The sequence below is a fragment of the Zonotrichia albicollis genome, chromosome 1, assembly GCF_047830755.1.
Source record: "Zonotrichia albicollis isolate bZonAlb1 chromosome 1, bZonAlb1.hap1, whole genome shotgun sequence".
Classification (NCBI taxonomy): domain Eukaryota; kingdom Metazoa; phylum Chordata; class Aves; order Passeriformes; family Passerellidae; genus Zonotrichia; species Zonotrichia albicollis.
Window position 1 is genome coordinate 120358671 of NC_133819.1, and position 12790 is coordinate 120371460.

Sequence of the window (12790 nt, forward strand, 5' to 3'; positions counted from 1 at the left end):
AAAAAAATACCCAATAAAGACTGATATTCATATTCAAGCTGCAAGAGAGTTAACATGTCTGAATTACAAAAAAAATAAAAATCTACAGTTTAATAAATTTCAAGGGAAATATACATATTTCACATTTTGTTAACATGCAAGACTTTCTATAACATTCTGCAGAAAAGTTATGCTTTTACACAGGGTATAGATAGATGCAGAAATCCAGGTGGAGAGGGAAACTGCACATCTTAGCAATCAAGGAATTCTACTGATAATGGAGACAGTCCCACAGATTTGCCTCTCTAAGATTAACTTTACTCACTTAGGTGCCATAAACCTTATGCTCTATCATTCATTGGTTGCATCTGCATGTTTGAGTCAGCCCAAATGAAATACCTCATGTGCCCACAAATTTAAGTTGCATTAGAACTGTCCTAAGGCACTGTTATTTTCATTGTGCAGAAAGGTTTTTTCTTTTTCTAAATGGCCAATATTTTGTGCTATGAGAAAAACCAAGTTCTGTCATTATAACTTTAAAAATAATCACCATCTTTATCCAAAAAAAGGAAAAAGAAGCAGATTTTTTAAAACTGATTTCTACAGTATAAATATTTAGATACAGAAGAATCAGCTTATTCCTTTCATGCTAAGATTTTATGCAAAATAATAATAAAAACTGCACCTTAAGTGTTAAGATTAACAAATACACTCACAACATAAGTGTGAACTGCTTATAAGTTTAAGGATTAATGTTATATGACAAATTCAAACACAGTAAGGTGGGATCTGCATAACTGGCACTGTACAACAAAAACACTTTAGCAACCACTACAAATTGATAAGGGAATAGATAAAACTGATCTTTGAAAATCAGTTTCACATCTGGAATATTAACACAAAAAACTGTCTTGTAACAATCTCACCAATCATTTATTATAAAACAAATGATTACTATGACTAATACCAAAAGCTAAGCAAGATGGCTTGTGAAGCTGATACATAAGCCATTTTAGCTTTCTACATAAATTAAAAGTTCATGATTTGACATAAATATCTATAGCAGTAACTGTGTTTACATGCAGAGTGCAAGAACAATTAATTTTTCAGTTGTTTCCTAAAAGACTGGGGGTTATGGGTGGGCTACTGATTGAATTTTTTACCTAAAGTCAGTGACTGTACTATAATCCTATCCTTGTACTTTGGTTTTTGGCAGATGGGGTTTCCTGTAAGATCTATTCTGCGTAGCTTTGTCCATTTTTTTAATACACCCTCCAAGTCCTGCAATTGGAACAACAGAACATTGTGATTATGTTTCCCCCTCCAGAGTAAAATTCAACAATAATGTGATTTGTTCAGCCAGGCCCAAATCCTGCACACAGAAATAACTTCAATGAGACTATTCACCTGTATTATGTACATTCAGAATGTGCATTTTCAGAGTGGTCCACAGCATCCTCTGAATGTATCAAAACTGCACAGAAGAAACAGTGATGTTGGAAGATGCTGCATTTTTAGGGATACAGTAATGCCAGCTATGGAAAATTACCACTTCAAACCCACTGATAAGCACCCAAAGCCTAGGAACTAGCAATGAAAAAATTCATATTATACACAATGTCTGTTAGTGCATCCCCAAAGTCTAAAAGAGCCCTTAAGAGTATCATTGTGTGGAAGAATAAACACCTTATACAGATAAAGTACAGACGAAAAGAAAAAAAAACTAAAAATCATGCAATCCACAGTGGACTGCCTCTCTCTTTTTATATCTGTAGAACTGTATTTTACAGGAGAAACAGTAATCCCCCCTTACCTAACTGTGGGTGGTCAGTTACAGTATTGGCCTACAAAGTGAAATTAGTGAAATATACCTTTCTGCATCTCTGTTTCTGTCTGCTTACCCAGGGGCAGTATGACCTAGATGAAACTACTCTTTCTTTCAAATATAATAAATCCAAGTTGAAAACATGCAGACTTTATCAGATTGGTCCTTTCTACTAGACACCTTACTTTCTGAAATACTTTCTTTCCAAAATTCCATTTAACTTTCACTCTTGACAGGTTTTCCTTGTATGTGTGAAAAGTTCAAGGAGGGATTCAAGACAATAGGTATAAACAGGAGAGAGGATTTATGTTCTGCTGTTGTAATAATTTGGAAAATTCTACTGATCATGCTGTGATGGATTCTAAACTGCAGAGGGTGTAAAACTTTGTAGCTTGCTGCCCACCATGAAATCTCTAGCAATGTAGATATCTCTTAGCTCCCTCAAATTTAGAAACTTGCTTGGCTAACACAAGCAGGGAGAATTCTGCTTTTGCTGGCTCATCTCCCGTAGTAGAAAATCCTCCTGGAAATATTCTATCAGTTATATAATCCATGTTTAGAAAAATCATGTGGAAGAGAAAGTGGCAGCACAGCCTCATACCTCCAAACCCTATAACTTTGGTCTATCTATGGTGATGGTGATATCATCTATTGTTATTCAGTGATAAAAATGTATTTTTATAAAACTGGAGAGTAAAAGTCTGGTTCTGTGAGGATCAAGACTGATAAAACAATGAAAGAAACTCTGAGGACTAGTCCACATGAAGAGATGTTAATAATTTTTGTAATGTTATTCAGCAAAGCTTAACCAGTATGTATCAGGATAGCAACATGATAACCCCCACAGTTTAGGTGCTAACACTTAATCACAAACTAAATTTAGGGGCAAAATATTTTAGGCTAGACTTACTCAAAAAAATAATTTAGCAAGTATATTTATTTATCCTTACCTAAGCATTCAGATACTGTCATTGAAGTCTATAATGTGTTCGAGATTTCATTAGAAAGAATTTTTCCAAGTAATAGTTTTGCAACAAAAAGTTGTCTATGACTGAAACAAAATGTATACAGTTTAACTTTGATGAATGTATACAGAGTCCTGCAGATTTTTGTTAGCTGTTACTTACTTGATAAATGACCCTGAACATGCTTACTCCAGTGTGTGTTTATCTAAGAGCACACTAATCCTGTGCTGAAATATGATTACCCTTTCGATACGCTCTAGTTGTTCATTGCCTTCCTGTCTCTAATAAAGTGCTTTCACTTCCCAGCCTTTCAATAAGCTGTACTAAAGGGACCAGACACTCTTGTGGGCAGGCTCCGTTTGATAAATGATCATGTCATGCTATCACTTTGAGGTCTGCTACAAAATCCTGACGAGCAAATTATATTCCATCGGGGAGGGTGGGGAGGGGGAAGGGCAAGTGCCTGAGCAGGCAGCTGTATTGCTGGCAGTAACTTTCTTACCAATTAACAGTGGCCATTTAAGAATTGGTATTTGACCAGTATGCTCCAGTTTTCATTGGAAACGTCTAATCCAACTGCCCCAGCCACATCTACAGACAGCCATTTGTCACCAGTTTGATTACCTGTCATAATCTATTTGAGAAAATCTATAATTTCTCTCTTGTTCCTGACTCAATTCTAAAGCGAATTAATTCATCTTTTGTGATATCTTTTGTCATAATCAATATTGGGCAGAGGTTGAATAAATTAAAGACTTGGGAAATACAGATTTTTCCAAGAAATTCTAGCTATATTTTTCTCTATCTATCCAAAGACTCACACAATTATAATATATATATATAATATATATATATTATATTATATATAATATATATAAATATATATATTATATTATTATATATATAATATATATATTATATTAATATATATATATATTATATATATTATATATAATAATATTTCCAAAACTAATGAACTTAAGAAATAAATTATATTCTGGCTTTTTGTAAAAAGGAATAGTTGTGGGGGTTTTTTTAATGGACATAGTGTTTTAAAAAATTTCCTTAATTCCAACCCAAGTACACTGCAGTCTAGAAGACCTTGTGATCCTGACTAAAGCAAACCAGAACCTCAATACGATGGATAAATGAAGTAGCAAGCAATAGAAAACAAATAAAAGCCACTTCTATTAAAATAAATTATATTTTTGATAACTGACCTGAGACTTTTTGCATGTGGTAGCTAATCATAGTTATTTTGCATGAATTCAGAAAAATTACTTGATTTTCATCTGTCTGCTGTTCAGACTTCATTATATAAACTTCAGTCAAGTGAAACAAGTTCATATGCCTTGATGTCTGTTAATTATGCTAACAAAGCCCTGTATTAGCCACGACCTTAAATGCTTGAATTTATTGAATTTATTAGTCCTAATTTTTAACTATGCTGAAATCAAAGTGGCATAGGTAAGAAATCAAAGGAATATGGGTTTTCATAATAAAGTGAAAAAACTGAAATTTTAAATATAAAATAATTCTACTAAGTACACAAAAGTGAGGAAAGTCTACATAAGTTTGTATTTCATGATTTCTTATGCCCTTCATATCTTCCTGTTTCTCAAATATTCCATGTTATTCCTGCAGTTCACCAGACCTGCTCCTCTACAGCTTCTCTCCCCACCAGGTGACACAGCTGGGTACAGAGCTCTCTGACACTTCCCTGTCACGTGGCACTGCCACAATCTCTGATCAGTGCTGGACATTCCTGGGGAAGTTCCTGTTGGCAGTGATGGCAAAGCAAGAAAGGGAAAACAGGGGATATAGTGCTTTTGGCATGAAAAAGAGGGATACATCAGAGTTTGATAACAGAGGGGCAAGGGGGAGGAGAAGGGAGGCAGACCGTGTGGCATGGAACAAGTTCAGCCAGCAGAACCAATTAAGTGAATAGAACTGTACACCCCTAAAACCCTTGCAGCTTTCACAGCTGTAGAATAATGCATGCTGTGAAATCATGAAATTCAGGGATGCAAAAAATATTGAAATATACTCAAAACTTCCCTCAGCTATTTCTTTGAACAGTCAGTGGCTGTATAAGATTGTTCTCCTGCTAGATGTCCACTGTGAGCTAAAGCCTTACACAGAGTTAAAACTGACTTTGTAGAAAATACTTCTCATGGCTTAATGCTTTTTTGAGCAGTTTGGTTTTTATTTATTTAAGAATTTATATGATATGTAAGAATTTATTAGTGATATGTAGAGACTACCAAAATGCAATCCCTTAAAACTCAGTAATTGTAGCTGGAAAGTTGAATATCCACCTGCATTACAATGTATATTAAACACATTTGAATTTTACATATCTGCAAAGATATGAATAGAAACACTTTCCCTGTTCCATATATTTCAAAACTTGGAGATTGTTTAGTAAACACACAGAACAGTCACTTTCAAAATATACTGGAGCTTAGTACAAGTGTAAGGGATAGCAGACTCAAATGCTAATTGTATAATTTTTCAACAGTTGTGACTATATAGAAATCTTCAGGTCTAATTGGTTTGGGTAAATGTAATTCTGGTTTTCCTGATGATTAAATAATGAAATTTAATAAAGAATAAATAACATATACACAGTTACTGAATAATGCAGTCATTTTGTCCTCTCCTTATTCTGTTTCAGAGGATAGTAGTGGTTTTTCCTCTAAGATACTGAAAATGCTGCCTCATTCTTAAAATTAATTGGTTCTTTGGCTATGATAATTTTCTTTTAAAATCATCACAACAGAAGTATATTTTATTTATAAGAAAGAAAGAGCCAATCAAATTTTTTTTGTAATACGTTTTATTCAGAAATTGATTCCTTTAAAAAAGGGAAGATCTGGGGAGATTGCCTGTTTGAAAAAAGCTTTTTGCTATTTGCATATAAACAACATATTCAATGTGAATTTAATTACTCAGCAAAAGCGTACATGATTTGTATTTTGATGTAAATTCAATCGCAACTGCCAGCCAGGACTTCAAATACAAAGCATTAATAGTTCTGTAGTAAAAAAGAAGGGCATAATTCAACATTTTTTAATATTATAGTGTAAAAAAATGAAGAGTCCAAATAGAGTAAATTCATCTAGATAACTGATAGGTTACGCATACAAAATACTGCAATCTCCTCTTTAGTAAAGAGAATTGCTAAATTCCCTCAACAATCAGTTAAAAATATGTTGTGTTCTCAGAAGTAATAAGAATAGTTTTTTTAATAACTACTAAGCAATGAAAGTTAAGTTTACTAAGGAAATAAAATGATTATGCAAACCAGAAAATAAAGAGTTTATTTCAATCAAGACTTTGTCTTGGTGATTTTGGTTACTATTTAATCCAATTCATTTCAGTATTAATTAATAAAATTATAAATTTTTACATCCCAGGTAAATGCTTCTCCAGTTTTACTCTCAGTAATATTTTTATATGAGAAAAGAGAGCATGCTTGACAAGCCAGATTTAGTAACTGCAGAAGTAAAATTTCTTTATATGTACATATTTAGTGATAAGGATGAACGTGGCTAATTCCTGAACACCCATTTGTTAAAATAACAAATATTTACTTTAATACCTTCATATGTTTAAGTTGATTGTCGACTGCTTTAAGATAAGAAAGATTTTCCAAAACTGCCAGTTCTTCTAATTCATCAATGTTGTTATTGCTGATATTCAATACAGACAAAGATTTCTGAAGGAAGAAAAGCAGAAAAATATTTTTTTCATGCCATGTATGAGTGAAGTTGTAAATTATTATACAAAATTATCTTAAAAGATGAACAAACATATGGAGAAGAAACATGCAAACACCACCTCCACACACCATACAGATTGTTTTATGTTGGTGTTCCACCTTGTCCTAAAATGTAACTTATTTTGGTTTTGAAGTGAAACCAAAGTAAGATTGTTTCTCAATTATTAGTAAATTCTTAGTAAATACAGAATTTTTGGGTTTCTGTAAACACCTTCAAATTCTTTACAGAGTTCTGCAAGTGCTACAAACTCCACTTTTGAAGTATGAAACCTACATTGAAACTGACTGCATTTTTTAGAATCATAGAAAGTTTTGGGTTGGAAGGGACCTTAAAGATCATCTAGTTCCAGCCCCCTGCCATGAGCAGAGACACCTTCCCCTGGAGCAGGTTGTGCAGAGCTCCATCCAACCTGGCCTGGAACGCTTCCAGGGATGGGGCATCCACAGCTTCTCTGTGCAATCTGTTCCAGGGCCTCCCCTCAGTCACAAGCAGAGAATTTCTTCCTAACAGGTAATGTAAACGTGCCCTTGCTCAGCTTCAGGCCATGATCCTGTGTCCTCTCACAACACACCCTTGTAAAAAGTGCCTCTCCAGCTTTCTTATAAACCCCTTTAGGTACTGGAGTGTGATATAAGGTGTCCTTGGAATCTTCTCTTCTCTGGGCTGAACAAGCCCAAATCTCACAGCCTGTCTTTATAAGAGAGATGCTCCAGCTCTCTAATCCTCTCTGTGCCCTCTCTGGACTTGCTGTAACAAGTCCATGTTCTTAGACTGTGAGCCCCAAGATTCAGGTCCATGTTCTTCTTAGACTGTGGGCCCCAAGAGTGCATCTGAACTGCAGAGCTGAGGCCCACATGTGCTACTCACGTGGTCTCATTTAACAGCTGGACTACACTGCTTTTCTCTCGGGCCTGATCCTCCAAACCTCTTGGTATCCATACCTCTGATCCTTACTCCTTCTCTGAACAGTACTGAGCCACATATTGCACTTTGCCATTTGTAACAGATAGTAGTTACAGAGATCTTTACATTTTAGATAAAAATCTAAATGTGTTTCAGTTGTTTATCTTGGGAAATACTAATGCAGTTTCACATAAAAGGAAAAAGTTTATATCTGTAGAAAATGACAACGACTCCTAATCCAGTGAGTTTAGAATTACACAAGAAATAAGATTTACCATGATTTGGAAAAATCTCTATTTCAGCAGTTTATACAGGAAAACTAAGCCCCTTCAAAAATTTGATCAAGACCTACATTGCAGATGGAAATTACCAGTATCATCCTCAGAAACACAGTCCATAAACTTAATCTTCTCAGTCAGATTCATGACATTGTCATCATCCAAACATTTGCCTGTGGTACACACAGAGCTATACAGCCTCATGATTTTACCTCTTTTACCTCTGACACCATTAAAAGAGCCAGAAACAGATTAAGAAGTAAAAAGCAATGCCTTAAAAAGGCTCCAAACACTTAACACTTAAAGGATAAAATAGAACATTTTTACATTTAGCCTCCACAAAAGACGTTGTATTATCAAGAATGCAAAATTGTTTCATAGAAAACAAAAAAAAAACCCAAAAAATACCTAACCAACACATCAAAAGGCCTTAAAAGCCACAAAGAACAAAATCTAGACCAGGCTGCTGAAAAACATGGAAGAAGTTATTATACATTATTATCCTGGGAAGATTACAGCTGTAAAACTTTCCTTTACTTTGATAATTTCTCCACTATAGAAGGAACAAAGTACAAATGCTCTCACAGTAATGACTCATCTCTATTAAAGAAAAACAGCAATGCATGTCTTGGATTACATAATCTCAAAACAGGAAAAAAAATACAGCTAGCTCAAATATTTATGATATACATGTGAACAAAAGAACTCACTTTTTAGTGAGTTTTTCATCTTCACAAAAAGAGGCTTATCAAGCCCTGACTACACTATGGGAGATACAGCAAGAGGAATTTTTATAGTACAGAACTACATCCATTAGCAAATAAATCCTACTTTTTAACCTTTTCAACTATATGTTTTATGAGCAATTAGCATGTTGAAAGACAACTTCAAAGAGATTTCCTGAACTCTTGACATAACACAACATAGAAGAACTGCAGAACTAAAACTGGATGCTTTTGATTGTGTTGTTCTTAATATCCAGGAAGAAAAATCTGTTTGTGCCTTTTTTTTCCATTCCATTTTTCTAGAGAAATACAAATGGCAATAAATAAACAACTATACCAATCAAATCACTGAAATATCAACAAAATAATTCACTACAAATGAAACAGACTAAGCTAACTAAGTCATAAATTCCAACCACCTTTTTAATTAATTCACATTCTGTTGGTACAGGGCATCCACATACTTCCTTATTTCCTCTATCTCTCTTGATTCTCATTTTCATTCTTCATAAAGAAAAAAAGATGAAGTAGAATTTCGGGGACACCTTTTAAGAGAATTAGGGTGGAAGTCTCTTGGTAGAATTTCAAATAATGCCACCAGTTGGCAAAGGAGGAAAACACAGAATGATCAACTCTAATAATTTCTCCTAAAAATACTGATCTCCTGATAATTGGCTCATTGTAATTCTCAAAATATACTTACTGCCAGGGAGTTAAGAGATACTGGATCAAACAGAAGCTTTTCACCAGGAGGGAGATGTTGACTTTCAATATGTAGCTCCCTCAGTTCTCCTACTTTATCCAAACCCTCCACTACAGTGATATAGTTGCCTCCTAAATACCTACAGAACAGAACACAAAATAGATTTAATATCCTTTGAAAGTAAGAGTAAACACAAGGCTTTGATATATAGAGAAAAATATTTTCCAAGTATTATTGAATAATACTTGGAAATTATGATAGCTACAGTAAATAACCTAGCATACAAGTAGAATATACACTTAACTGATTCAAGCAGTTTTTTGCAGTTTTATCTAGTGCTATTATTATTAATATTACTCAACTGAAAAAATAAAATCATCTAAATACAAATATATGTCAAGATGATATTCCTTTTATCACAGAACATCTCATAAAAAATATAAGCAATTACTTCTATTTGAAAAGCAAAATTTAAGAGCTGAAAGGACTTTAATGGCTACATAATTTAAACAATTTAAGTGTCATAACTATTCTTTTTACTAGTAAAATAAGTACGTTCTTTTCAACTTACAGTTTTTCAAGTTTTTTCAGTGGTGAGAGATTTTCTATACTGGAAATACGATTGTTCTGAAGGTAAAGGTGCGTTATGTTTGAAGCAAAGTCCAAGTTCTGGATTTGGTTGATTTGGTTATCATATAAATACAGAACTCTCAGATTTCTACAGAAAGAGAGGTCACCCTGAAATAAACAATAACATGCTACTTAACATTCAGTGACTGCCTGCTTCTGGAAGCTATTGATTGTTCTTATATTTAAGTTTTAATGCATGATTTATAAATTTTCACCTTTAGTAAACATTTCTTAAAACTATTTTTGCTAGAAAACCAGAGTTATTATATATTGTCAGTTATCTACAGATTAAAGACTGAAGTCTGTCATTACTATTTTGCCCTACAGAATCTCAGGACTACAGACATCAGCAGTAAATACTCCACATCCAGTGTGACTTCACTCCCTTCCCTGTCTTCATCACACATCAGAAAAGCACAATTTTTTGTGTAGTTGTCCCCATTAAACTGCGCTGATGTAACTAGAAACCAGTTCTTGGCAAAGAATTATTGGTTTTTATAAAACCTTGCACTTCAATCTGTTTTAATATGTTTCTGAACTCAAATTTACACTCAAATGTTGAGTTTCTTGAACATTTTCCTATGAAACAACTAAAAGACCACTCTCCATGAAGGTTTCTGTAAAACTTTGCTGTGGCAGCTGATGAAGCAGACCCCATCCAATGGACTGATCCAATTATTAACTTGCTATGGCTGTGCATAGGAGTGGGCTGAATAAACCTGTTTGCTTGCAGCATCTGTTCACACAGAACAAACAATTTCTTCTTCAATGAAATCACACTTTTAGAGCAGAAATTGAAATTCACCACATTCAACAATGGAGTTGTTCAGGCCTCAGCAGTTTCAAAACTTACTCAGTATCTTGAGGGGATCTGAATTTACTCAGAACTTATTGAAACCTGTATACATTTCCTATTATTAAACTCAGAGGAAGGAGGACTGGGTTAGGTTTGCAGGTTTAGTCTTTGAAAATGAAAAGCTCATGGATTATTTTTTAAATGAGTAAGCCCCAGGGAGCAATTAAAAAAAAAAAAAAAGTATATTTTTAACCTGGCTAATTTGAAAAAGCCACTACACCAGTCCTAATTTGTTAACCTCACTCGGGTTATTTCCTGTTCCTGAACTCTCCTTTCCTTTCTCAGACTTCCTCTGAAATGTAAGGAATAAATCACAGATAGATTGAAAAGATTATGCTGAGAGTTTACAAATTTGTAAAACTTGGCTTTCCATGTTTGTCTCTCCAACAATGAACACCTCATCTTAACAGTAACTACAAAACATTAGAGTAGCCAGTTTAAAAGGAATAATAAAAACAAATCTTACAATTGAATCTATATTTTTATCTGATAAATTCAGATGAGTTAATTTTTGCACATATTGTCCAAAATCCTCTTCACTACGGTTCTTGTGACCAGCATTTTTAGCAATTAGGTCCATTGTTAGTCGAACCATGGTTCTGTAATAGGTCAAGCTGCTCTACTGCTTCTTTTAATACTGTATTCCACGTGCTCTTCTAAGTAGTAGTAAAGAATGCCTTAAAAACAAAAAGGAAAATGTTATATTACTTGTACCCCAGATCTTCAACAAAGCTTTCATGTGTACTTCAAATCTGACATAACCTCACCAACACTCTTTTTATTTACAGTGATACTATGTTGCTTGCAAAATCCTACCTCTTTATTGCTGATATTTTATCAAGTTTTTGGTGCATTAATAAATATTTAAAACAACTTTTCTATTTGATTTGTGGATTCAGTTCACTTAAGAATATCATATCTTAGTTTTTTGTCTTTTTCATACAAAATATGAGCACAATACTCCACAGCAGGCATAATTCCCACACATAGTAGCTAGTTAATGGAAGCTCATAATCTGATTATAAATTAGAAAACACAGGAGACCGTAACAGGTTTTACAGCCTGTGAGAGGTGGTATTAAGCTCCAGAACTCTTTCTATATCTGCACAGCATTTTTGTCATGCACACAACTGCATGTTGTGCACAGTCAAAAACTGTGAGTTTTTCCCACTAAGTCATATTATAGAGGCTCTCACAATACCAACTTTTTTTTCCAAACTCTGGCTCATATAAGTGAGCTTATAAATGACAGAATGGGGGAGAGAGAAGAAGGCCAGCAGCTAATATTGAACGGGATGCATAAATGATCTGGGGATAAAGATACCCTAGTGGATATAACTTAATGACTCAGAATAGAAAGGCCACATGTTTAGCCAGTGTGAGAACCACCAATCATTTGTTTTTAAAATTTTAAAAGTTTAATAGTAATAAAATGGTTATAAAAATAGTAATACAATTACAGTAATAATAACATGGACAATTTGAATTAGCACAGTATGAGACAAGAGAGACAAAGAGTTACAGACATCCAGCTACCTCTTTCTGGGCAGCACAAGCCCGGAAAAGGACTTCCGTTAACAAAGGATTTACCCTTAAAAACAATAGCCTGTTGCATATTCATACATCTCATACATGATGCATAAATTCATTCAAATACAGGATTCTGTCTGGTCAGTGTCAACTTCTTCCTCTGAATCCTAACAGCGCCTTTGAGGTGAGAAGAAGTTCATCTCTTCTGATAAGAGGCCAATAAATTCCACACGTGTCCTGTGGCTGCTATTTCGCTGCAAGTCCTTTCTTTAGGAAAAAAAGTATCCTACATAGCATAGTTTCTATTTTAACATTTTTTTTATAACCCAAAACTACATTTAACACACTACTTAAGAGAATTAATACAGCATAACTTTCTAACACAACACATATAATATTAATTTTAATATTTGCGAAAAGACAATCATAAAATATGCATTTTTCACAGCCAGTAAATATACCCATGTATATTATGTATTATAGCTTATACACAAAAGCCCTATGTTAGTGTGTCAGAACAACTGAGGAGACAGCAAAAACCATCCCGGAGCTAAACCTCGCACAGAGAATCCTCCCTGCCAGCATTACAATCAGGAGAAGCTGAAGAAAAG

At 34.1% G+C, this 12790-nt stretch overlaps 1 protein-coding gene across 5 annotated transcripts in view; it reads right to left on the reverse strand.

The window, feature by feature from the left end:
* The window catches only part of PPP1R42 (protein phosphatase 1 regulatory subunit 42), a 29622-nt gene that overhangs the window by 16297 nt on the left and 535 nt on the right, over nucleotides 1–12790 (reverse strand). For 4 of the 5 annotated variants that reach the window (XR_012582765.1, XR_012582764.1, XM_074551917.1 and 1 more), the window contains exons 2-6: nucleotides 11116–11326; nucleotides 9735–9901; nucleotides 9164–9302; nucleotides 6374–6490; nucleotides 1143–1260 (exon numbers count right to left, since the gene is read on the reverse strand). Coding sequence is in view for 2 of the 5 variants with exons in the window: in XM_074551917.1 (XP_074408018.1) it covers nucleotides 1143–1260; nucleotides 6374–6490; nucleotides 9164–9302; nucleotides 9735–9901; nucleotides 11116–11244 (670 nt within the window). In the remaining 3 variants the exon portion in view is untranslated. The remainder of the gene's footprint in view (nucleotides 1–1142; nucleotides 1261–6373; nucleotides 6491–9163; nucleotides 9303–9734; nucleotides 9902–11115; nucleotides 11327–12790) is intronic. The other variant, XR_012582766.1, reaches the window with a different exon arrangement.